The sequence below is a fragment of the Antedon mediterranea genome, chromosome 6, assembly GCF_964355755.1.
Source record: "Antedon mediterranea chromosome 6, ecAntMedi1.1, whole genome shotgun sequence".
NCBI lineage: Eukaryota > Metazoa > Echinodermata > Crinoidea > Comatulida > Antedonidae > Antedon > Antedon mediterranea.
In genome coordinates this window covers 23,770,178-23,797,284 of record NC_092675.1, presented here as the reverse complement: position 1 = coordinate 23,797,284, position 27,107 = coordinate 23,770,178, and the positions used below count along the sequence as shown (strand labels likewise).

General features: G+C 33.2%; 2 protein-coding genes and 1 long non-coding RNA gene across 3 annotated transcripts; 2 read left to right on the top strand and 1 right to left on the bottom strand.

Annotated features, from left to right (window-relative positions):
- Positions 1 to 408: 408 nt before the first annotated feature.
- On the top strand, positions 409 to 6,352 carry LOC140052509 (oxygen-dependent choline dehydrogenase-like). Its single transcript, XM_072098116.1, has 14 exons — positions 409 to 426; positions 797 to 862; positions 1,532 to 1,677; positions 1,886 to 1,953; positions 2,516 to 2,565; positions 2,870 to 2,995; positions 3,107 to 3,223; positions 3,693 to 3,788; positions 4,731 to 4,787; positions 4,996 to 5,090; positions 5,363 to 5,555; positions 5,711 to 5,763; positions 5,867 to 6,034; positions 6,223 to 6,352. Exons 1-14 carry the CDS (start codon positions 409 to 411, stop codon positions 6,350 to 6,352), a joined length of 1,383 nt encoding a protein of 460 aa, XP_071954217.1.
- A 3,903-nt stretch (positions 6,353 to 10,255) lies between these two features.
- On the top strand, positions 10,256 to 26,304 carry LOC140051187 (alcohol dehydrogenase [acceptor]-like). The gene is made up of 16 exons (XM_072096321.1): positions 10,256 to 10,336; positions 14,044 to 14,314; positions 14,820 to 14,885; positions 17,546 to 17,691; positions 17,992 to 18,059; positions 18,467 to 18,516; positions 18,771 to 18,896; positions 19,259 to 19,375; positions 19,758 to 19,853; positions 20,398 to 20,511; positions 23,254 to 23,310; positions 24,188 to 24,282; positions 24,754 to 24,946; positions 25,190 to 25,242; positions 25,335 to 25,502; positions 25,797 to 26,304. The coding sequence occupies exons 2-16, from the start codon at positions 14,054 to 14,056 to the stop codon at positions 25,924 to 25,926; spliced, it is 1,740 nt and encodes a 579-aa protein (XP_071952422.1). The 5' UTR covers positions 10,256 to 10,336; positions 14,044 to 14,053; the 3' UTR covers positions 25,927 to 26,304.
- Positions 10,991 to 13,146, bottom strand: LOC140052237 (uncharacterized). Its single transcript, XR_011845602.1, has 3 exons — positions 12,964 to 13,146; positions 12,560 to 12,634; positions 10,991 to 12,087 (listed from the first exon to the last, which is right to left on the bottom strand). It is a non-coding gene; the product is annotated as an uncharacterized lncRNA (long non-coding RNA).
- Positions 26,305 to 27,107: the final 803 nt, after the last annotated feature.

Genomic DNA, 27,107 nt, shown 5'->3' with positions numbered 1-27,107 from the left:
GCGAACCTGTTAGATTGGTTAAGGCCTAAACAGAAGATCAGCAAGTACAATCTTGAAGATAAATACGACTATATAGTGGTAGGATCAGGTAGTGCGGGTTGTGTTGTAGCCAACAGATTAAGTGCTAATCCAGACACCAATGTTCTCCTGATAGAAGCTGGAGGAGAAGACACTAAACCCGAAATACACGTACCACTAGCAGTGGCCTCTCTACAGCAGTCAGATGTGGACTGGAAATTTAAGGTGAGAACAGAACATATTAATGTCGTTTCCAAAAGACGAAAACTCATTTTGGGATATTTCGATTGTGAATATAGGCATATATATTCTTTTGAATCCCACGTTTGGTTAGTTTAAAATAAAAGCTCAGTTACAGTACCATGATTCTCATGGCAAAGCAGTAGCCACATGCCTACTATCTCACAAGTACGTAAGTTAGCAAATAGTTAGACAAAATCAAGATGATCATTTTCGGTTCAGTCTCCGTAAAGTCAAACGTTACTAGTAGGCTGCTCTCTACACAAATTCAGTTGATGATTGGCATTTCTTTCTAATAAAAGTTCATTTTCTTGGAAGAATATTTATGTATATTTGTTCTTTTCTTGAGTAAATAAACTGTCCATTTACAGTATACTATTAGTATATTGCAATTTGAATATTCATATTGTTATATACACATTATTTACAACTGTTTAACCATTGTGCCGTAGACTCACAACGCCATTTTGATATAAAAGTACCAATGGATTAATCATACTATGCTCTTTACATTGTTATCTATTTTATTTGTTGGTAGATCGAATCACAAAAGTATGCTTGCAAGGGAAAGAAAGGCCAAAAGTGTGACTGGCCTCGTGGGAAGGTAATTTTAAGTTAACTTTACTAGAAAAGCAAACATTATTGATCTAACATTATAGTCACATAAAGTATATTTTACATGATAATAATCTTATTGTGACCTCTTCTGAACCACATAATAATAGAGATAGTATGTTCAATAGAACATAAACCAAGTCAGCAATTTTGTGTAATCAGTACAGAATACTGGAATTAGTACAGAATAATATATGCTATTATGTTATTGTGAGCTTATTGTTATAAGAAATAAACTAAAGATCGGATAATATGATTTAAATAGAAATTGTAGCTTTGTTTTTTATTATTTATTATTAGTTTATGTATATATATATATTTCATATAAGTCTTTCTGACTTATATGACTCCCCACCTCCACCCACATGAATACTTCATTGCATTTATTATACTGTATGTATGTTAAAATATTGTGGAAATAAAATTGATTTGATTTGATTTGATTTGAAAGAAGAAAAATCCTTATAGTGTAAAAATGTCATGGGCACTGCCCAAGATCACTTATCTTAATTATGTTTTGCATTTCTATTTTAGCATAAGGCAACCTGGTGACCGTCGTGTTGTGTGTATGGTCCTTTTGATCTGCATTCATTGCTTCTCCATTCTTTTTACTTCCTCCATAATTATAACACAATTTAGATCATTTCTTTTATATCAGGTGTTAGGAGGATCGAGTAGCATCAATAACATGTGTTACATCCGGGGATGCCCAGCGGATTTTAATAGATGGGCTGAAATGGGAGCTGATAACTGGGCTTGGGAAGACATATTACCCTGTTTTGAAATATTGGAGAACAATCAAAGGTATTTACAGTCACCTAACATTAAGCAAATACATAAAACAATTATACAGATTAAAAACAAAAATGTTATCGTTGAAAATTGACAATTTAGGTGAAAACATGGGCCCGAATGTTGAATAACTGGTACTTATTCACTCACCTGCTTCGAATTTAACTTGGTAATGTTCAACAGTTCAACAAACTGACTACCTGCATTTTCTCTTTTCCAGAGAACCTGGCTTATCTGTTACTGAACAGAGTTATAAGACACCGATGGCCAAAGCGTTCATTGAAGCTGGTGAGTTGTTTTTTTGGTGAAACATTTTCATATGATGCCAGCATATGGAACAGTGAAGTATAGCCTAGTTCATTAAATGAGAGAATTAATTGCGCATAAATCATTTTTCTTTGTTAATGATTATATTATATATTAAGCCAACAGTGAATGTTACCTAGGTTGACCATGCTTCCACTCATCATGATCAAGTCATTAATTAAAATCAAATAACGTGATTACCTTAATCACGAAATGTGATCTAATGCATCACGTTGAAGAAAAATTATTAACCAATCACAATTAGATTTGGTCAGGGCACATGTCACTAGCTTATTTGTCCGAGATTTATAATGAAAAAAAGACACTTTATTGCACGGTTTCTCTTTATCATGTAAACTTGTCACGATGATAGATCATCAGAATTAAATCATGATATTTTATTTCCATTGTATTACCGATATGTTCATTTATAATTTAAATCGTTTGTTAATTTATTTACCAACACATTATCAGCGAACATACTACGCAGTGGTACTATTTGTGTTTTAAAATAAATATGAGATCTCATTATCTTCATTGACAGGTATTGAACTTGGTTATCCGACGACACCCGATATAAATAGAAAGTCTATTGTAAGTAGTTCATAATACCAATAATTATAACAATACGACTCAACTCTAGATGAATGTCAATAGTCAGTTAAGATCTACCTAGTGACAGCTGCAGAATAATTGAGTTTCATTATAATAGGTAATGGTAATGTAATGTAGGCAATGTCATCATTTTAAAAATGATGTATACAAAATAGTCTAAAAGAGGCCCAGCTTAGTACTATAAATTAAATTAAATTGGAATAAAAAACGTGTTTGAACATACATAAAACCCCACATAATTGTTAGATTCAATCATTCGAGCGTCTAACTTTTTCTTACATAGTTTGGATTTGGTGAATTCCCAGCAACGATTAGAAATGGAGAAAGATGCAGCTCAGCTAAAGCGTTCTTGGATCCCATCAAGAAAAGGAAAAATCTCACGATATCGGTCAACACTTTGGTGACCAAGGTTTATAGCTCTTGCACATTGTTATTTGTCAAAATGGTATTGATAACAATCGAATCACTTTGCTGTTGAATATCTGTTTATTATTACGGATGCTGCCTTGCTTTTTTTTAGATTGAAGTTGTAGATGGAAAGGCAACAGGTGTGCACGTAATTGCAGATGGTAAAGAAGAGTTTATTCCAGTAGGAAAAGAAATTATTCTATCTGCAGGAGCTGTTGGATCACCACATGTAATATTATTATAATATTATTTCAAATGTAATCATATTCAAGCCTAATCTCAATGCTTGGTTTCCACATTTATGCTGTACTGTCGTAAGTTGGACATCACCAGATGTCCAACTTAGACATTCCCTGCATTGCGAAAGTTGAATCAAGTCAGCTTCTTGCAACCAACGCAACACTCGCAAAAAGTGGAACGACATCTTACAAGGCGTCTACATCACTGGGCTTTGCGTCGACGAATGTCAGGTCCTTACGTTGTGTCCTAGTAAGAACCAATCTTTAAATGTTGCGTCTTTGCGTCTATGTTTGATGTAATTGTGTGGAATTTAATCTGTATTGATTAAGTAATCAATCAATATCAATTAAATTAATTTTTGTATTTTACATATAATTCACAAACTTTAATGAATAAACTTAATCATTCAATCTGTATGTAAAATCAGTTTTACGTGTTTATTTTAATCTTTTTTGCAGATCTTGCTGTTGTCGGGAATAGGACCTGAAGAAGATTTAAAAGAGGTCGGCATCGAATGTAAAGTTAATTTACCTGCCGTCGGTAGGAATTTGCAGGTACAAATAATAATAATATAAACATTATTACGTTATTATTTAAACAGATATTAGTACACTCGCTAAGGCATTTCTCCCCAAGAAAATTATATATTATATTCTCGAGGTAATATACTTTAGTCATGAGCAAAAATGCAATTTTCCAAAGTAAAATCACGGTTTGCTTCTCAGTCTTACGATCATATTGATTTTACTACTCGAGCTTTTTATGACAAGTCGTTTCACGGGAAAAAGTGAAAATATTGTTATTAATTTATAGGATCATATGATGCTTCCATTAATGGCTACCAGTACTCAAGGAACACAGACAATGCTCACAGAAGCGTATGCCACAACATTCTCATCAAAAATGAAATATTTATTTCAAAGGAAGGTATTGTTAAATTTATTCAGATATATGTAGCATTGTAAAAACAATATAAAAGTAGTTAGATATAGATAAGTATTAATATATTTAAATCCTCTTTGAAAATAAAACATCTAAAGTTGACAGTTGACAAACATAAGAATAATAATTCAAACCAACTTTCCACAAAGACTGAGCTGTATGAGATAAACTTGAGTGATTACGTATTGGAAACGTTTGCCAGGTGAAATCGTCAATTCTGAGATCATCCAAAGAATCACATGGACCTTGCCTATTAGATAAAGTAAACTTATGGTAACTCCAAAAGAATTGTCATGAAAGTGGGACGTGCCCACAAAAGAATAAAATAAACTCAGGCAACGAATTTGGTTTTTTTTTAAGAACACCTGGTTTTCCGTTATCATCAAATTGTAAATTAAACTTATTGAAACTCTTCTTCATCCGATTGTTAAATGGATTTGTCATTCCATTTTCTGGTTAAAGTTAGTAAACACCATTCAGACTAATTATTATAAAATCAAATAAATTAAATTACAAACATATCTATGAAAAATAATTCTAATTACTTTATTCAGGGAATGCTATCAACGAATGGTCTTGAAGCTGTTGCGTTCTTAAATAGTGGGCTGGAGGTAAGTTTGTGTAACTTTTTTATAATGTAGGTCGAAGGTATAAAATGCATATTTAAAAACCTTCCCTTTTTAAAGATGTTTTTTGTAAATGACATATAAATGATATGTACACTTGTTATAAAGTATTACTGGGGCCATATACTATATATAAAAACACGTTATTTTTTCAAGTTAATTGTTATGTCAGGTGTTTTCGTTTGTTTCATAGAAAAAATACGAATGGCCAGACATGCAGATTATCTTAATTCCAAGTTACTTCGCACTTGGCAAAGGCCAATTTAATCTGTTGAATTATGAAGAAAGGTATGGCATCACCCCCATCTTAAAGCACAATACAGAACGCTTCTTTAACAACTGAGCTTCTTTAACTTAATTTGCTATGTTTAAAAGGCCAGACATGCAGATTATCTTAAGTCCAAGTTACTTCGCACTTGGCACAGGCCAGTTTAATCTTTTCAGTTATGAAGAAAGATATGGCACCATCCCCATCTTTAAGCACAATGCAAAAAGCTTCTATAACAACTGAGCTTCTTTAACTTAGTTTGCTATGCTTAAAAGGTTTAAACTTTTTATAGATACAAATCTTCCCTGGGCTATGATATTCCAGAAGATGAACGCAATTCATTTGAAGGAGTTATGTTAGTACCGGTGTTGCTTCATCCGTACAGTAGTGGTTTCATCAAACTATCCAGTGCTGACCCCACGGCGCCACCATTTATACAGCCAAACTATCTCGAAGATCAAAGAGATGTAGATGTATTGGCCAAGGTAAGTTAAACCAAGAACTTACTTGTAACGTTTGATAATCTATTAAGATCATCAGAACCAAGAACTTACTTTAACGTTTGATAATCTATTAAGGTCATCAGTTAGGCTTGTTGACCAAATACATTTTTGACAATTTTTTCCGTTTATAATAATAGGGCCTAAAGATTTGCCAGGATATTGTTGCAACAGAGGTAATGAAGCCATTTGAGTAAGTAGGCCTACTACTTCTTGTTGATGTTATTGTATATACTATTTCAGCAAGAAATGTGTATGTATCAAAGATATTCTCACTAATCATTTTGCTATCTTAGACTTGAACTTAATCTTCCTGATTTGACTGACACTCATGTAAACAAATGTACTGACGAATATCGGAACCAGTTTGTACGCTACATTGCAACAACTATTTACCATCCTACTGGCACTTGTCGTATGGGGGCAGCAGATGACCCTTCTATTGTGGTTGATCCTAAACTCAGGTTTTAAATCTCATTTATTATTACACGTAGTTTTAATAGTATGAAAGAGTCGCATATGGTAATAGTAGTAATACATCATTTTAGAGTTTTAACTACCTTTCAATGGCACTACAGATGATTAGTTTGGAGATGAGAACAACGTGCTTCGTTAAAAAAAACTAAACATTGTGATATGCATTACATTTCAGAGTTAAAGGCGTAGAAGGACTAAGAGTTGCTGATGCGTCAATTATGCCGGAAGTGACGTCGGGAAATACAAACTCACCAAGCATTATGATTGGTCAAAAAGCTGCAACTATTATTTTATCAGAAACTTAAGTTTAGACAAAAAAGTTTAGTATGTCAAATTCGTTATGTACGTCTGATCAACAATAAAACTAATATAATCTATATATAAATTATGGTTAATTCTGACATAGGCGAGCACAATGCAAAAACTTCGGTACAAATCTCCGCCTTGGATACCTACCTTATCTATCTGAGATGTACCGCGAAACGTAGATTTGATAACATTAGTGTTCACGGCGACGCTATTGTTCCATATTTCTATCTTAGGAAGATGTTATAAAGAGTTTTTTAAACAATTTATGATTTCAACATTAGATTTTCATCTCAATTTCAATTCTTCCCGGTCAAAGTAATTTCCGGGTTTAAGATAAGTTCACCTTGCAACAACCTGGTTTCAAATATTTTCTCTCTTTTATACACAAGGGAGCAGTTAAAATAATAGATTTGACCCTAAAGGTGTCTGGAAACAGGCACTTTCCATCAATCAATACAGTGTCCCTTTGGAAGACGAAAAAAAAAATCAGATATAGTAGGCGCTTAAGTTGGCCATTAATCATAGCCATTTCAGTTTTTTGTTTATTTTAAATACCGCGCGTGTGTGAAGGTACAGTAATTAAATAATAGGAATTATACTGAAAATTAATAAAGATCAAATTAAATATACGCCATAAAGAATCAGAATATATTGTGGGGAATAGTATTATAAAATTACATAGGGAGATTTGATGATAAGACATTTTTCGAGTGAAATCCCGATAGCTGAGTTTTATTGAGTAAGCTTGCAGGAATAACTGTAGGCTATCTTCTTGTGTCCCGTTAGGACCGAGATGTCTGCCCATGTTGCAAACCGTAATGTCTTCTTTCTTGGGCCCACTGTGTCACGGCAGTTATTTTCAAAAGATGATTAAATTAAATAATGTATTAATAATTATTAGGATGGTATTCATTTGAATAAACGCCTCTCCAATAAAACATCACTTTGAATAATACCCCCCCCCCCCCCAACCCAACTATCTAATAAACGTCCATCCACATATTTATAACAACACAATTATACGGTACTATTTGTAGTAGAATTCACCGCACTGTTATCTACAATTTATCAAGCATTTGTTATTCTTTTTTAGCACTTTTCATATCTATTAGAGGATTTCATTTGATTATAAATGTTACCATATTATTAAAGTGGAGCTCCACCCAGAAAATTACTATTTTTCATACATTTCAACTATTATTTAAAAATATCATCCCTCATACTTCATATTTTTTTGAAATTGTTTTCAATGAGTACGATTTTCTTGAAAATCACGCCTTTTTGAGTTTTGGGGGGATACCTTGTAATTTCCTATTCTGTTACATGCAAAAGGGGGGTATATTTGAATAATCCTAAAAAATGAATTTCTTCACTAAAAAAAAATTTAAAAAGTTTTTTTATGTAATTTTTCCAGATCTTTCTATTTCTGGTATTTTTATCGCGTATACATTGCGCAATTTTGCGTAAATAGACACTTTCCCCCGTTCGGGTCCAATTGTTTTTTTTATTTTGCTAGGGAGTCTGATCACGTGACAATTTTCACAATCACACTACTGCAGCTGGCGATCTGTTATTTTGTCGCGATGTTATTTTTGACGGGCGAAAAGTATATTGAAACATTCTGAATGTGACCCTATCATGTTTCACAGTGTAATAATGTGATTATGAGACTATTACTAAAATGTCAAATTTAACGAGATTTGAGAAAGACGTGGCTATATATTCAATAAAGCTAGGCCTACTAGAGTGTAGGTATGTACCGATGCTGCTTGGCCTCTAGCTAGGCTGACAGCAGTGAAGTTTGTTCTGTTGACACCCAACTTCGGCCTACCCATTGGGCCATGATAGGGTGCCTGAAAAGTTGCTTTTCAGTCAGGCCTAAGCTTCCACATCGGTCATCGCTTTACTACTCTTGTTCTGTATAGGATTTTGTGTTTCACAATTCTTGTGAATGTGCGAGAAAACCCAGGAACGATAAATGGGGCGAAACGACCAAGCATTTTCAAACCCATGAATGCCATAGGCTTAGACAAAAATTCAAGGCTAGCTAGGCTGAGCAGAGACGGCTTAGCTAGGCCTAGGCCTAGCTTAAAGTTAATAAGCAATCTGATAAGATTAATTATGCTGTTGTTGTACATTGCAAATCATGAGGTTATACATGTAAATTATACTGACATTTTTATCGGAAATATTACTTAGGCCTAAACAAATCGTATTAATTGTGTGTATAAAATGTATTCCCCATTTTTCGACACATAATTTACCAAAGGGGAGACAGTTCACCGGCGACTAAAACGCGTCAGTCGCTAAGTGTAACGCGTTTCGCGACGTATTGTAAACTAATAACCCCTAAGTTACTGAAAAAGTGTAATGTATTAAAAAACACTATTTTCTAACCGATTTTTTAGAAATGGGTTTTTGAAAAATATTTCCGTGTTTTCTCTGTTTTTTTTATGTAATCACTTTCAATTAAACATACTTAAACATAATATAAGCTGAGAAAGTCTGAGTGTAGCTCCATATTATTAAAACTACAAAATTTAACATATATCCCTCGAATAAGCACCTCCCTTAAATGACCTCCGCCTCCCCAAAGGGCCCTACCAAACAATAAAAACTGTACTTTAAAATGTTATTAATCATCTAAAACAATGTGAAACAAAGTAGTTTAGTTTTATGAATGTCAAGCATTTTCAATAATGGTAACCGACAGAAAACGTATAAGGAGAACATTATCATTCCGAAAACCATCGTCTACACTTCCTAGAGGGGGAGCGAGCGAAGCGAGCTCACCCTCTAGTATACATAATTACCATATTCATATTGTTTGTATATTCATGTTGTATTTTTCATAATATAAACAATACGTAGTATATACTAAGAGCTCATTTTTCCTGATATAGGTACTGTTCAGGTGTATATAGGCCTACAAACAAATTGTAATTGTATCAAGAATAAAATTATGAATTATTTATGACCATTTAAGTTGTATAGACCTAGTATTTCTAAACTCTCTGTAATATTCATGTGACCTTAATTGCGAAAAGGAATAATCACGGGTAAATACATGTCGAGGGTAAATACATGTTGAATATATAGAATGTCAAGTAGATGAGAGGAATATATGAATGTTGGACTACTGTCAATGGGTCGGCAGTTTAAAACATATTGCTAAAATATGAATTTGGTAATTCATTTTAATAAAGTATCGAAGAGGACGGTTCTCTGTAAATTAAAATCCACCATATGGTGTGTACTTGTAAACGAGAGTGCATTTGTAGACTTTAGAAAAAGGAATGTTACGCTTTAAGTTACAAAACAGGTGTGCGGCGGTCCATTGTTTTGACCGCACCGGGGACCGCACACCTGCCTGTCCACGGTTGTTGGTTATATGTGATTCCTTTGAGCCGTTGTGCTAATTAGAGCAACATTTCTTCTTGTCAATGATTCATGTTTTAGAATGGTGATTCTGGGTGTAATTGATAGGATTTCTCGTTAACTACTCTACATCCTCCTTATGGTAGGCCTACTTACGTTCAATTCCAAGATCTTTACACTTTTCCAGATATAATAGAGATTGCAATACGAGTACTGCACCATGTTATGTCCACTTTTATACCGTCTAATGCAATGCAACCGATGTTTTGTTGGACCATCTCAGGATCATGGAAATCACAGTGTCATGCTTCTCACAAAAACATATATGAGCTTGCACAAAATATTATCACTATTTTGTTTCTGTCACTTCTCAGCATGGTATAATTGTATTATATAGGCTATATATTATACTGCCTTCTACACCGTCTTAAATATGGTATCCTAAACATAATGTCTTATCTTTTTGTATTGATTGTAAACAGCGACCTCTATATCATCGTTTTAAATTAAACTGCCGCGCCTACGTTTATATCCAGTGACCTACTGTCCAGTGAAGAGTTTTAAGTTGTTTATTTCACTGTATTAGCAAGACAGAAGACACAGTAAGTAAACTATCAACATTTTAATTATTATATGCGTTCTGATACGTATTTTGGATACTCCAATGCATTCGTAGACCTATAGAATACGTCATACATCATTTTAAGTAAATGTATGAAAATTAGGTATACGTATATGTCCTATTAATCTAAATAAAGTTGATTTTGTAGTTTTTATTATTATCTGCGTTTTCAAAAATAATCTGTCAAGCGAAACTGATGAGGACTACTTGGACCTGTACGTTCAATAGTGTATGACGTATTATTATTGCACATACGTAGTAGGCCTATCCACAGTTTTTCAGAATGGCAAACGTCAGAATGTACTTGAGAACATGCTATCACATTACGAAACTTAGTTTAGGCGTGCTTATATATACGGTTTTATCGTAGAAGTTGGGGTGTTTCCATGTTCACTTTATGTTTATTTATATTATTTTGTTCTCCATTTTACATCAAGAACACCGTGCGTTTTTAACACGTTTTAACAACAATCATAAATATGTACGCGTCACTTGCATGTGACAAAAAAAAATGAGAACATGACCTTTGTTTTTAATTTTAATAATACAAGAGATTATACATACTATATGCCTTATTATAGTGAACTTGTATATATTGAAATAATTTGTACTGCAAACTGAAACAAAAGTGGGACGAGCCCATAAAAGACAAAAAAAAAAGAACACCGTGCGTTGGTCTTTGTTTGAATGTTTGCATATTGTCTTCTTTAATATAACATCACTGCACATCATTATAAGGCGTACTACAATATTATTGTATTGAAAAACATAAAATTGTTATTATATTTTAGATTGTAGGTTACATGTGACAAATGAAATGCAACTTCCCCATTTTTTTGTCTTATATTTACGCACACTATCTATATACCGATGATAAGGAGTGACTTTCTGACAGGTCACTGAGCTCAGTCTTGGAAAAATTATGAATAATATTTTTTCAGCCGCTCTGTGGTATTTTCAGATCATCAAAAAATGAATTGATCTAACAATTTAGTATATAACAATGCGCCTCACTGTCATTATTTTACCTATTGTTTTAAGACGAAAAGAATGTATACGTGTATACGTGAATATATATAATATTTATATATTGTTGATGACGATAACACATCTGACAGAAATATCAGTACGTGATTGGTGTGACAGAAGTAAAATATTCGTGCGGCACTCGATGACCCCCCTCGAACGATCGAACAAACATCAATTCCCTTGAAGATTTCTTTATTAATTTATTGATAGTCTTGTCTTGTGACACTTGGACTTTAAATTTTGTACTTAATTTTTCTGTTTTTGTTTAGAAAGCCTACCATCACATATTTTAGTAGTAAAGTCAGTATGTTTTATAATGTTGAATTCCGGGGTAGGTTTACAGAAATACGGGTTATGTCTCTACGGGATGAAAAGACTTTTTAGAAACAGAAGTAGGCCTGAATTACATGAATTAAATGTTTGAAAAAAACATGAATTAAATGTTTGAAATCATCACCTATAACTTTTTATACAAAAATATTGTCTATTATTATTGTCTATAATGGTGCAAGAAAAACACATAATACATTTTGAAAGACTACATTATAGAGGCCAAAATGATAATCTTATAACTTAACATTTCAATAACTATTTTAGAGATATTCTGATGTGTTCATTATTGTATCTAAATGCCAGATTGTTGTTTTGCTGATCCATAGTTCCAACACTTTCAAATGCTAATTCTTCAGTATTCCATAAATTCTTAAAAATAATGTAAACAAAATATAATTTAGTCGAATGAATGTGTTACTGTGAACTATACTTAATTCTATGTTTGGTGGTACATCAGTGGTATATGTATATTAGTTGCCTGGAAATATAGTTACAAATTAGGTTTAATGTTTCATTAAGTTAACATTTCAATTCTGCCATTTGACCCAACCTTACCCTCCCCCCCCCCCCATGCTAGTTACACTTAATGCTTTGCTTTTGATAGTATATTAAAATGAATAGTTATATTACTTATTACCAAACATTATATTGTTTGTTTATTTACCATCTTGTTATATTTTAAATTCAATGTTATAATCTTGTTTAATTATGATATTTTTTTGTTGGATACGTTGGCTTATTATTTCAAGAAATTATCAATATCGGCCTAAATAAAGTTCTCTACCATAATTTCCACCACCCTCCTACCGGGACTTTTATTATTAAATTAACGAGCGTTTACCTTAAAGTTTCCTTCATTGGTTTAGGTCAACTACATAACACATAGATGATGGATATAAGCGCGTTGCGTTAACAGCTATGAAAATAATAGTATTTTGGTATAATATTTTTTAAATGGTTGTTACGGAGTTGATATTGACCTGAATATTTCAATAAAAGAACATGCACTTTATGAATACAGCTTTTTATTACATCTTGCGTCTCCATAAATATGTCCCTATTTGATATTTCAGTTTAAAAAATAGAGCATTTAGGAAATTCTAGAACAAATTTATTCCAAATTGTTCAAAATTTGGATTGGAAAAACAATCACGCACTGAGTATTGCATCGAATATGATACAGTATTTGTCCCTGCGGGTTTAATCGCTTGTAGGAAAGCAGTAGGAAATGTTGAAAGTTCAAACCTCAATTATATTGGAGTGTGTAGCCTACTACAGTAAGGACTACTCGTCTCTGGAAATATGGTCCTCCAAACAAGCCAAGCATGTCTCAATGTAGGCCTATTTAACCATATCAACGGCCCATAACCATACAGGAATCCGACGGTCTCTGACATGTTAGTACCACTCAATACCATGTAATAGGCTAATTGCAAATGACATTTAAAGAGGAAGGAGTAATATGTGTAGCCAGACAAAGCATTGCGGAAGTAGTATTCTTCATGAAACGTCAGTACGGTCATGTTATTATCATACACTTTTCCACCACATATTCATTTAAATGCATGCTTCGAAGAAAAACAATATCTATTAGCAACGAGATTTACATACGTGATATTATAGTTATAGGAGGATAAAAAAATTTAAGCTCCTTGTAGAAATGCGACAGGGTCGAGTTAAACGACATTGTTATGTCCATTATATTGAATGTACTGGACAACAAATGTCAGTAGAATGAATCTGCAATATTTGTTATTCCATTTACGAATAATTAAGAATTGGCACACTTAATTGATAATTCAATTAAAGTGAGATATTTCAACCAATGACAAGATAAATATATTCGTCTATTTATAAATAATTGATAATACTAATTTATAAAACTTATTTGAATATAATGTGTCTAATAGATAAGAATATACACTTGTATTATTTATAGTAACTCACTTTTTAAACAACTCAAGCAGAACAACTAGTTCAATGACACAAAAAACAGTTATTGCAGCAGTAAAAACTATGATCGTTTAATGACCTCGATTCGGGTTCATATTTTACAAAAAGATATGGAAAAGTTTATAAAAAGTATTAAAATTACCCTGGGAATGGCATATTTTATTCGATTGTTGTGTTTTAATTGTCTCTTGATATCCATTGTACACTATAAAAAATTCTTTGGCCAACATACGGGTAAGGCCTATCGTTTTAACAAGAAGCATTTCATATATTTATTGTTCTTTTGAAGGTTAGTCAAATGTTTTTGTATTCCAACTCAACAAACGGTTTTTCAGATGATTACCAACGTATAGTTTTCATTTTACTTTATAGATAAATAATTATGGCTGTAACATCTTTGGCGTTCTTGATGGATTGGTTACGAACTAAACAGAAGATCAACAAGTACAATCTTGAAGATAAATACGACTATATAGTGGTAGGATCAGGCAGTGCTGGTTGCGTTGTAGCCAACAGATTAAGTGCTGATCCAGAAACCAATGTTCTTCTGATAGAAGCTGGAGGAGAAGACACTAAACCCGAAATACACGTACCACTGGCAGTAGCCGCTTTACAACGGTCGGATGTAGACTGGAAATTTGAGGTGAGAACAAATATATTTATGTGGATTTAGATTGGTGTATATAAACTTTATTATGAATCCCATGGAAAAACAGGGGGAACCACAAATAAGTCTCTCATAACATTTAATAAGCAATACTATAAGTTTATCATTTTCTCTTCTCCACAAGGCAAAACGTTACTGGTAGGCCTGTATAATAATTAAGTGACATGGATTGTTATTTTCATGTTGGTTGTACGGTCAATGACATTATTTTATATGCTAATGTTTTATTAGGATGATTTTTTATCATCATAACGAATGTACATTGTCTTCGAACTATATTTTATGCTTGTAATTTGCTTTAAAAAGAGTAACAAACTATCGATTTAATGTAGTAGGCCTATTACAATATTTTTTACAATATACCAGAAACATTTTCAATATATAACTTTTTAAAAAATAGCTCACTATCAAGCAACATTTTTTATCCTGCTGATTTCAGCATAATAATCTCAACCTATTATCTGTATTATTTTGTTCGCAGATTGAATCGCAAAGGCACGCTTGCAAGGCGATGAAAGGCCAAAAATGCAACTGGCCGCGGGGGAAGGTAATTTGATTATTCTTTCTTCCTTAACTTGATTAGAAAAGAAAAAAACCGTTTCTTAAATCTGTATTATTAGAAGTCCAACTCCAAATCGTAAATATTGCCCGAAAGCTCTGCTAATTTTTCTGGCTGTTTTACTTTATCGTTTTGATTTAGATTTTAACTTTTTTTGTATCTCTATTGAGCCACTGATATATATATATATATATATATATATATATATATATATATATATATATATATATATATATATATATATCGAGATCCCGCTTAGTGAATAAATATACTGAATTATAGATGAGGGCGTATCAATTTGATCTCTGGTGCGCGTGCGTACAACTGAGGACTATTTGTGTTCCAACCGTACCATCAAGTTAAAGAACAATACCATGAAAGCCCCAGTGGTCTAATGGTTAGGGCAACTGCATATCAAGCAGACGGTCCGAGTTCGAGTCTCGGTTGGGGCGACTTTTTCTCATTCTCCCAGATTTCCTCATCTTTATCGTTTCAAAAATAATAAACACAACAGGCATAGAAATAAATTCCAAACCGCCCGGTGATACACTGAAAATTATTTAATTAATTAATTTTTAGTCGACGTTATCATCGTTAATCGTTAAAAGTTCAACGACGATCGTTTAAAAACGATCAAGTTGAAATGTTAACGATAGCGCGAACATTTGATTTCTAGCGTTGAACGTTAGAGTTGAAACTCCTGTCTTCTTTCTCGACGTCGTCGTAAAGCCTGTTTTCCTGTTGACGTAAGTCGACGCTATCATCGTTAATCGTTAAAAGTTCAACGACGATCGTTTGAAAACGTTCAAGTTGAAATGTTAACGATAGCGCGAACATTTGATTTCTAGCGTTGAACGTTAGATTTGAAATTCCGGTCTTCTTTCTCGACGTCGTCGTAACGCGCAAAAATGAATAGAGGACTCCCCTGCCTCTAGCAGTAGGCTCACAATGTAGGACACGTGGGCCTAGGCATACTAATATCTCTATACTGATGGTTTTTCGTTTTCAGTAGGCCTATCCTAGTCCAAATAGCATTTTGGACTAGGCTAAAGACTTTGACCTACCTAATATCCCGGCGCCTACTTTCCGGAACATCATTTTATAGTAACTTTGGGAATGCTAGGCCTAGCTTTGACCGCGCCGCGATGCAACAAAAATAAATGTAGTCAGCAGAATTTGCCATTAATTATGTGACGTCATATGCTGTATCGCCATGATGATTGGTCAGTTCTTACGTTTTAGCGTTGCGATATCGCTAGAGTTGAACTGGATTCAACTCTTGCGATTGTCAACGATCGCGACTTGTAGCGTCGATTACCGTCGATTATTACACATTTTCCTGTAAATCGCCGACATTTTGTATCGTCATCGTTAGTTAAAAAAGTCCCTTTTCCTGTAAATCGTTAACATTTCTATGTTTACGTTGAAGATCGCCGATTTTTGTTAACGATAGCGTCGAATAACGTCGACAGGAAAACAGGCTTTACGCGCAAACTCCCCTGCCTCTAGCAGTAGGCTCACAGTGTAGGACGTGGGCCTAGGCATACTAATATCTCTATACTGATGGTTCTTCGTTCTCAGTAGGCCTATTCCTAGTCCATATAGTATTTTGGACTAGGCTGAAGACTTTGACCTACCTAATATCCCCGCGCCTACTTTCCGGAACATCATTTTATGGTAACTTTGGTAAGGCTAGGCCTAGCTTTGACCGCTCCGCGATGCAACAAAAATAAATGCAGTCAGCAGAATTTGCCATCAATTATGTGACGTCATGTGCTGTATCGCCATGATGATTGGTCAGTTCTTACGTTTCAGCGTTGCGATATCGCTAGAGTTGAACTGGATTCAACTCTTGCGATTGTCAACGATCGCGACTTGTAGCGTCGATTACCGTCGATTATTACACCTTTTCCTGTAAATCGCCGACATTTTGTATCGTCGTCGTTAGTTAAAAAAGTACCTTTTCCTATAAATCGTTAAAATGTTAATGTTTACGTAGAAGAACGCCGATTTTTGTTAACGATAGCGTCGAATAACGTCGACAGGAAAACAGGCTTAAATGCTCATGTACGATCGTTTACATCTTGCTTTTCATCCAAAAGAAAACCACTGATTACCGTACATGTTTTCAAGAAAATCGTAAAAACAGAGATTCAGGAAATTTTTATTTCACTACAGGAATTAAGTTATCGTAAGCTTGTCTTCTTTAAAGATAACATTGTTTTCAATCCTTCTATACATAATGTTCGATAAATCGTCGATATATCATCAAGGTAAGTAACAAGCATGTAGTAATCATATAGTAATGGTATATTCTTGACATCCCAAATCAGTTGCGATACTTTTTGTGACGACGGTATTTTGTGTATTCACTTAGGTTCTACGCCTGTAACGTAACCCAGATTACTGTTTTTACGTTTTAGTTTATAATACTGAGGTGTCGTATACTTTGTGATAAATTGAGGTGTCATAAGTCGAATTGCATAAGTCAGTGGTATTTTGTAATAATGTTTTTGATTTGCCATCTTTAGCTTTATCTCTTTGGATGTTATTCCAAAATATGATATACGACGTAAAGGTTTTATGAAAAATACTAAAAAATGATATAATATTATGTTTATATAAAATTAATACATTCTTAACATTAGGTGGTAGGAGGATCGAGTAGCATCAACAACATGGCTTACATCAGAGGATGCCCTGCAGATTTTAACAGATGGGCTGAAATGGGAGCCGAGAACTGGGCTTGGGAAGACATATTGCCTTGTTTTGAAATATTGGAGAACAATCAAAGGTATTAAATCTAGCAATAAACTAAAACAGTACTAGTAAAATAAAAATATTGTTGGGTCTATTTTAAACGCGTTAATTGTGTTTTATAAATGATAATTATGTATGATATGAAAGTGTATAATTAACTGCAGCCACCAGTGCAGCGCCTACCAGATCATCAAACCAACGATCCCCTTACACTTTTTGTTCTTCAACGTACACTGTAATATGTACACGGGACCAACGGCTTTACGTCCCATTTTTGTAAGTTGTTCCAGGGTCCAAATTTATTTATTAAAAACTTTTTCTTCTCTTTTTTCAGTGAACCTGGATTATCTGTTACTGAGCAAAGTTATAAAACACCGATGGCCAAAGCGTTCATTGAAGCTGGTAAGCTTTTTTTTTTTGGTTTTCCCATATTCACACGTAAATAAATGTTATATTAGGAACATTGCTGAAACCAGCATATGGAACTAATTTCCGTTCAAAATTGAACAAACACGAGTCAAATAGCGCATATCAAATCTCTCAATTTATACGGTATGTTTTCCTAAAGATTAACCCAGTGGTATACATTTATAAGAAAATAATACAAAAATAAACACTATTTTTTATGTATTGATATTATTTATGTATTTAATTTATTTATTTAACAACATCATTATACAGGATTAAACAATCAGGTAAAAGAAGTTTACTTCAATTTTTTGGAAAACAAAAATACCCAACGGTACTAAAACTGTTTAAAATATTTATTTATAACAATAAATTAAACATTTCGTTATGTTTATTGTTAGGTATTGAACTTGGTTATCCGAAGACACCTGATATTAATGGAAAGTCCATTGTAAGTATCAGTTCAGTCTATACAGTGCACATGTTAACACAAATTTTAAACATAATCCTAATCATTTGCGATACATTGTTTGTAACAATATCGTGAACATTTAATACTATTTCGTTCCCCACTGACGTTGTTAAAATTGTATTATTTCCATTTGATTTTGTTTCAATATATGGTGCGGGAATGCAACTTAAATATTGTTTTATTACACAACATAGACCAGTGAAACTACTATTCTTTCTATGTATTTCACGTAGTTTGGATTTGGTGATTTTCCAGCAACGATTAGAAATGGAGAACGATGCAGCTCAGCTAAAGCGTTCTTGGAACCAATTAAGAGAAGAAACAATCTCACAATATCAGTCAACACTTTGGTGACCAAGGTTAGCATATCCACACATTGGGTTTGTTACACATAAAGTCAAAATGGTGAATGATAAATTGAAAAATTAATTAAATTTGTAAACGAGAAAATGTAAACAATTCTGAAATGATCTTTGTCGTTGCCATTTGTTTAGAGAATGACTTACAAATGGCGAGTACGACACTGTGTGAATACTATGGATATAATAAGGGTCTCAAGCAAGAAGATGTTTTATCTTCCGTTGAAGATTGAAATAGAATTGATCTTGTATATTCATATCCATACAGCAATTCACATGAGGTTGGCGAGTACGATGGTCGGTTCGAGTTGTGATTGCTTTTTTTCAATTTACATCCTGTCTTGTACGTTTCTTTTTCATAGATAGAAGTTGTAGATGGAAGAGCAACAGGTGTGCATGTAATTGCAGATGGTAAAGAGGAGTTTATTCCAGTAGGAAAAGAAATTATTCTATCTGCAGGAACTATTGGATCACCACAAGTAGGCACAATTATTGTTGATTATTGTATGCCTAATTATTGAAGATTATTTAAAATTAATGAGTTAATTCTATCAGATTGGATACCAACTATTATTGGTATTATACAAACCCATGTCCGTAAAACAGGTTCTCCATTGCATTGAAAGTACGTAAACATATGTTTGAATTGTGACAAGAAAAATGGAGAACATGACCTTTGTTTTTAATTTTTACTGCAAACTGAAATAAAAGTGAGACGAGCCCATAAAAGACAAAAAAAAACATGTTTGAATTCAAACTAATTGTATAGGCCACATATAGCTTTACTGAATAAACTAAATCATTAAATTTGTGGTATTGCTTTTTTAATGTTTATTTTATCTTAACACATTTCTATTTCAGATCTTGCTGTTGTCAGGTATAGGACCTGAGGAAGATTTAAAAGAAGTCGGTATTGACTGTAAAGTGAATTTACCTGCCGTCGGTAGGAATTTGCAGGTAAAAATAGATTATTAGGTTACGATTTTCCACTGGTCTGTCTATTCCAGTATATCAATATAGATCATCACGATGTATATACTATGATATGATATATTATGAACTAGAATTAAAGCAAGCCTATTTTTATGGCACACATTGTTATTGCCTACTTCAGTTCCTTGGTAATTTGGCCTGGCTTACGGTATCTGATTCAATTAACTACTATAGCCTCTGAAATAAAGAAATGTGGTAAGCACAGTTCATGTTGTTCCTCATTTATTAGACAAGGTTCTCTCCTTAGTATTAACAAAACATTTTAAAATTGATAAATATTGCTTGCATAACCATAATTTGAGTCTAATGCACTGTGGGCCTGATTTTAATTTACCACATTAACTAACGTCTTTGTACAACATACTTGTGTGATCATTACAATTAATTAGTAGGCTATACATGTCTATCATTACTTAATTAATCATATCCGAGCCCGCTGATAATAACTTGATGTAAATATTAAAAATAGCTTCTCGTGCAAAGCTGATAAAAATGTATTGCTTCACAGGATCATTTGGCGCTTCCAGTAATAGCTACCAGTACTCAAGGTGCACGGATAATGCTCACAGACAAATATGCTGCAACATTCTCATCAAAAATGAAATATTTATTTCAGAAGAAGGTAATGTAATTTAGATATAATTAATAGTATAATATAATATTGTAACATAAAATCGTCAGTGAATTACACAATTTTACTTTTAAAGATGTATTGTCCCCCAAAATATAAAGATGAATTAAATCAGACTTGGGTTATGTTGTAGTTTTAATAAAGTTAATCACTTCAATAGGAATAAGGCCAACAGCCATAAGTCGCGTGCTCTCAGAAAAAAATGAACTTTCAAAAAGTAATGTACTTTAAAACTTTTCTGTACCTCAAAACAGTTCAAAAAGTACAGAAAAACGCAAAGTGATACCCGACAGACCGACCGACCGACCGACCGACATAGTTAAAACTTGTCTGTACATCAAAACAGTTCAAAAAGTACAGAAAAGCGATAAAACGCATAGTGATACCGGATCGACAGACCGACATAGTGAACTATAGAGTCGAAAAAACGAAAAATAAACAAATCGTTTTACCTACAAAATGACAAAAATAATTTGTTAAACTAAAAACCATTTGACTATTTTTTGCTTTAAATTACAAATTTTTAGGTAAATACATTTTTTTGGTACAATGTTTGGTTAAAGAGGATAACTATTATGTGACATTAAAATGGCATATTCAACAACAACATTTAAAAAAATATTTTTTTCAGAGGGACAATACATCTTTAACAATAGACGTCACTAACTCAAATCAATAACTAAACAGTACGGTTGCCACAGCGTGTTGGAATAATAACCAATAGACCTATAGTACAGTATAAACTATTTCTCTGCTATTCAGGTTTTTAAACTTTTTCTGAGTTCTTTTTATTTTCCTGTTCAGTAAAAGTAGTAATTTCAAGTAAAAAACTATACATTTTTAGTTGCTATTGTAATTCAATAATTTTAGTTTTGTAATGTTGCGAATCATAATGAGAAGTCTGCTAGTCTATAGAAATTATAATTCACATTTGATTACATTCGAATGTTTCCTTTTGTAAAGGAACCAATATTTATATGTTATCCCAAGGGGGTATGTAACTGATGTCTGAAATATTTATTGCAGGTGCAGTACTGTATTCCCCTGGTAATTAGGTCTACCTATGCAGAGGTTCACAGATAGAATGTGATTTCTGATGATAAATCTTCTTCCAAAACACCTGGAGTAGAAGCAAATATTATGCAAATAGTTTATTGGTTGTGACCAAAAGTATAAAGTAAATGAAACTACTAAACTAAAATTTCACCGTGGACGTTAATTGATGCTGTTAACGTTGAAAAGTTCATAACGAAATAATAATTAGCAGTGACATTATCTTAGAATAGAAGATCGCTCGTTTTACGTAGGCCTACGCCTACGAAACCATTTCAAAAGACTAAACATAAATTGAATCACTATCAATCGCAATTGCCTGCACAAACACTTCGTTCATGCCGATGCTAAAACCACGAGACTAGGCCTAGTTTAGTTAGAGTTGGTTGTAGAAAATAGTGATAATGCATGAATATTCTGCATAATTGATGCATTTTTCTTCTCAAATGAATTAAAGACGTAATTAAATTGAAATATCCTTAATTACTTTTACCTCGACAGCCGTCAGAATTTTGTTTAAACAAAAGTGAGTCGAGCATGGTCACGTTTTATTGTTTGAGACAGTAAAGCATAATACACATTCCTTTTGGGTGTCACGAAACCTAAGACCACGAAAGCTAAGATCCTCTAAGACCTAAGATCACGAAAGCTAAGACCCAAGGCCTAAGATTACAATATTTATCTTTTGCACCTGCCTTGTATTTTAACCTCCAACATTTATTCTGAATACCACACCTTAGAATTAGCACTTTTATGAAAAAGAATCACATAAAAAGTAACAAATACATATTTAAATTGATGATTTTACAGACGTTTTTCTCGCACACATACTGTTTGCAAATTTTGCATGACTAGCCTACAGAGTACAGACTGTAGGCCTACCCAATGTTCAATGTTTTTGTTTCTATGGAACGTCAAAAGAGCAAAAATTATATTGAGGGCTGAAAACTCTGTGGAGTCCATCTACAGTGTAGATGGAACAATGTAAAATTAAAATTGTAATGATAATAGTATAATCATGCTAGTACGAAGAAATAAATACTCGCAAATAAATTTTTTTTTTTCGTTTTCTTTCTGTTTTTATACTTGTTCTATTATTGTTGCTCTTTTGGCGCTCCATAGAAACAAAAACATTGAGCATGGGAGGAGTTACAGTATACAAAGAAACACGTCTGTAAAATCATCAATTTAAAGGATTTATTTATTTGTTTTTATGTGTTTCTCCTTCTGAAAGTTTATAAGTCCTAATTTTAAAGTGTGGTAGGCCTATTCCGGATAAAGTCAGTTAACAAATTTGGAGTCAAAATACAAGAAAGGCAGGTGCGAAAGAAAAACATCCTCTGAACCAACACAATTGGAGTAAATATATACCAACAAATAATCCGTCAAGTTTGTTTGTTGTAAAGAAAAATATACATTTACTCAACGGGCGAAAATAACGTGAGTTTATCTATGTTTTGCGGTAGTATTTAATTATATTTATGGTAATAAATGAAACCTACTATGTTTAAAATTATGTATGGATAAACAAGTATTGTTTTTAAGCTGTAGTATATCTTAGAATTTGTAATCTTAGGCCTTGGGTCTTAGCTTTCGTGATCTTAGGTCTTAGGGGGTCTTAGCTTTCGTGGTCTTAGGTTTCGTGACACCCCATTCCTTTTTTACTATTTCTTTATTCAGGGAATGCTATCAACGAATGGTCTTGAAGCTGTTGCGTTCTTAAACAGTGGGATGGAGGTTAGTTCTTATTATTGTACATTTAAGAGTTCATAATATGGCCTAACATTACCAGTTTGCCCAAATAAGGACAGCATAACTTATACAAAAACATGGTTTGTCGGTGGGATTATTCCTTCCTTTTTTTTGTAAAAACCTGATTGTGTTTAAATAAAAATATACTCTTGTTATAAAACTACAGTACTACTACGTGGCCAAAACAAGGCCATATACATGGCTGCAGTCGCATTCTCAAGTTAGTGTTTACCCACCAACCAACAAACCGACATATAGTAGAGTCATTTTCATGAGATCCGTAACTAACACCTAGAGAAATATATCTTATAGGCGGCCATTTTAAAAACGCCCTCTAAGATACACTTTGCCGCGATTTTGGGGAGGTGTATAGGAGCTATATTTTTTCTAAATTGGTTCATCTCACTAAATCCATAGCCAAAAAAAGGTATCCTAAAATTAGTCAGGAATCTCATGAAAATGACTCTACTAATAGTGAGCTGTAGAGTCGCGTTGCTATAGAAAACCCATTCAATTTATATGCGCAGAATAATAAACATTAAAAAACAGATAAAATAATCTGTTTATTAGTATCGTGAAGGCAAATTCAAATATTGTATTGTACTTTTCTGATTTGAATTATTCATTAATACTTGTCTTCATCATTACAAGTGCCATCGTCCACGTGATTTTCCTTTTCTAAATCTCAAGATCTTTTAGCTTGTTATTTTTTAACAATAAAAACACGTTATGTGTTCAATTCAATTGTTGTATCAGGCATTATAATTCTATTTAAAAAAAACTGTTTGGAGTGGACGAACGGATTAATTGTTGATTTAAAATAAATAATTTCCTCATAAAATGTTTTCATCTTTTTTCACAGAAAAAATACGAATGGCCAGACATACAGATTATCTTAGTTCCAAGTTACTTTGCACTTGGCATACATCAGTTTAGTGTATTGAATTATGAAGAAAGGTATGGTGCCTCTGAATAATCATAATACGCTATAAAACAGCACCTTTTACCCCTACATGGCAAATTGTTAAATCACCGAAATAAAAAAATTTCGGCCAAACCCTTTACAGACAAAACTCATACAGTTGAACTTACCAGTGGAACACCTCATTACAACCCCAGTCTACACTAGATAATTGAAGTTTGCAAACTCCGAGAAAAGTTTTCAAAGTTGGCTAGTACGTAGACAAGTTGACAAACTTTAACAATAGAGCTATTTTGCAGGTGGACAATGAACTCAGCCATACAAACCAAACTCTCTGTAGTCATATGCAGCTGGAAAATGACTTTTCAAAATAGTGTTAAACTCGGACACTCTTTAAAAACACGTTTGTGTTTTCTTTCGCTGAATTGATGTGTTTTTAATGAATCTCTATTTGGCTTCAATTATGTCTTTAGTCTTTGCTATATAAATATTTAACATTTTTACAGATACAAAACTGACCTGGGCTATGACATCCCAGAAGATGAACGCAAGTCATTTGAAGGAATCACACTAGCACCGGTGTTGCTTCATCCGAAGAGTAATGGTTTCATCAAATTATCCAGTGCTGACCCAACAGTGCCACCTATTATACAGCCAAACTATCTTTCAGATCAACGAGATGTAAATATATTGGCAAAGGTAGTCAAAGCATTTCCTTGTAATGTTTAATAATCATCAAGCTTAGCTCATCAACCAATTTGGCCTAATTGCATCCAGTAGGCCTTCCTTTAAATCATGACCAGTTTTATTGAACCTTTGTTTTCTTTAGTTCGCATTTAAATATGTATTTACGTTTTTACACATTTTGACAGTAACACGTAAGGCCCATACACACCCAATAATCCCAGTATAGTATTTTATTATCTGTTCTTATCACCATAGGGGCTAGAGATTTGCCAGAAGATCGCTGCAACAGAGGCAATGAAGCCATTTGGGTAAGAGTACAATGCTCTTAAGGATTTTCATCAAAATAAATAACTGTCTGTATCAAAGATATTGTCAGCACTGAAGTTTCTTTTCTTTTTAGACTTAAACTAGATCTTCCTGACGTTACTGATACTCAAATTAATAAATATACTGACGAATACCGGGAACAGTTTGTACGTCACATTGCAGCAACTATTTACCATCCTACTGGTACTTGTCGTATGGGGGCGGCAGACGATCCATCTACGGTTGTTGATCCTAAACTCAGGTTTTAAACTTAATTCATTATTACACATAATAAAACCTTGATTATCTAATGACAACAATCGTAACATAAAAGGAGGATAGAGTGACATGTATGCTTAGTAGTAAACTTAGTGTATAATGATTTACTTACCTAACCTCTTACCTAAATACGTTTACACTTTATTGGTACCGCCGCCGATGATGAATATAGTTATTTAAATATTAATGGGGGTTCCTCCACGAAGAACAGTCTGCTTTGCTTGAAAGTATATCAACATTAATATGCGTTTTATGTTATGCCATTTAATTATTTCAGAGTTAAAGGTGTAGTTGGACTACGAGTTGCTGATGCGTCAATTATGCCGGAAGTGACGTCGGGAAATACAAACGCACCAAGCATTATGATTGGTCAAAAAGCTGCAACTATTATCTTATCTGAAACATAAGTAGGGCTTAGAGAATAAACCAAATTGTGTATGTCGTGTCATGTAACATGGTACTATTATATTTTAGGTATGCAGGGAAATAAAAACAATACTAGGCCTAGTAAACATAAATAATGTTGTTACTATAATTATTCTTTGAAAATATGCTGAAATAAAATAAACGATACAGGTAGTATATCGATCGAGGCAAATTGTAAAGAAAGCTATGATACAATTCATTTATTTTGTACCTTTAGTATTTCAATACTGTATAAAGAAAACGAACAACAGGTTCATCGTTGGCCTATTTTATAATAATCAAATAAATAAAATAATAAATAAATAAATATAATAATCTATATATATATAATATGAAGATGTTATGAGTTACGTTTAATAAATCAGTCTTCATGAATAAATACTAATGATATGAACTTTAGATAACAAAACTATAAATGTGTAGTATTACCTTATTTTGTGTGTTGTCAATCTGATCACCATACGCGCCACCAGCGTTCCACCAAATATGTAATTCATACATGTTATTATTCTCTCGAAAAACAAATATGTGGTAAAAGAGTGAACATGAAGCGTATTCTATTTTTCTATGTCAACCTTTATTAACATATTTTCTGTAAAAAGAACATGCGAGAAGTTTTGTTACGCATTCCATTAAACACTCAAACTGCACATGCGTATAGGGTATTATAATTACAGTTTGGTTGGTTTGTGACGAAATCTAGTGCCCTCTATAATATCTTTAATTTATCATGGCTTTATCAACTGCGTATGGCTGGTTTATATAGGCAAAGCTATTTTCCGGAAATCTTAATTATGGATGCCCTCGTTAATACAAAGATGTTGATTCTCCGCTTGAAGGGAACTTTTCATTGTCATAACTATCACAAAAACGGGGAAAACATTCACCGGCGGCTACTGGTAATCGGCCTAGCCCTGTCTGGCCTACTAGCATCACATAGGCCTACACGTTTCACCGGCAACTCTGCTTGGCGACAAAATTACCGGCTATCAATTAGCCACTAGCCTAAGGCAATGCGTAGCCTAGATATTAATTAAAGCATTTTATGTTTATAATTGTGTACACAAAATGACATATTTTGGCTAGCATCGACCATCGGCAAGCAACATATAACTATACACATTGTCAACTTAGACTTTAGAAAGTAATTTTATACAGATAA

Excerpts from the sequence above, each read along its gene's own strand:
- LOC140052509 (XM_072098116.1), top strand. Across the intron at positions 2,996-3,106 it reads TCAACACTTTGGTGACCAAG|ATTGAAGTTGTAGATGGAAA; the intron begins GTTTATAGCTCT and ends GCTTTTTTTTAG. Across the intron at positions 6,035-6,222 it reads GTGGTTGATCCTAAACTCAG|AGTTAAAGGCGTAGAAGGAC; the intron begins GTTTTAAATCTC and ends ATTACATTTCAG.
- LOC140051187 (XM_072096321.1), top strand. The coding sequence starts at position 14,054 with ATGGCTGTAACATCTTTGGCGTTCTTGATGGATTGGTTACGAACTAAA. Across the intron at positions 18,060-18,466 it reads CAAAGCGTTCATTGAAGCTG|GTATTGAACTTGGTTATCCG; the intron begins GTAAGCTTTTTT and ends GTTTATTGTTAG. Across the intron at positions 25,243-25,334 it reads GAGGCAATGAAGCCATTTGG|ACTTAAACTAGATCTTCCTG; the intron begins GTAAGAGTACAA and ends TTTTCTTTTTAG.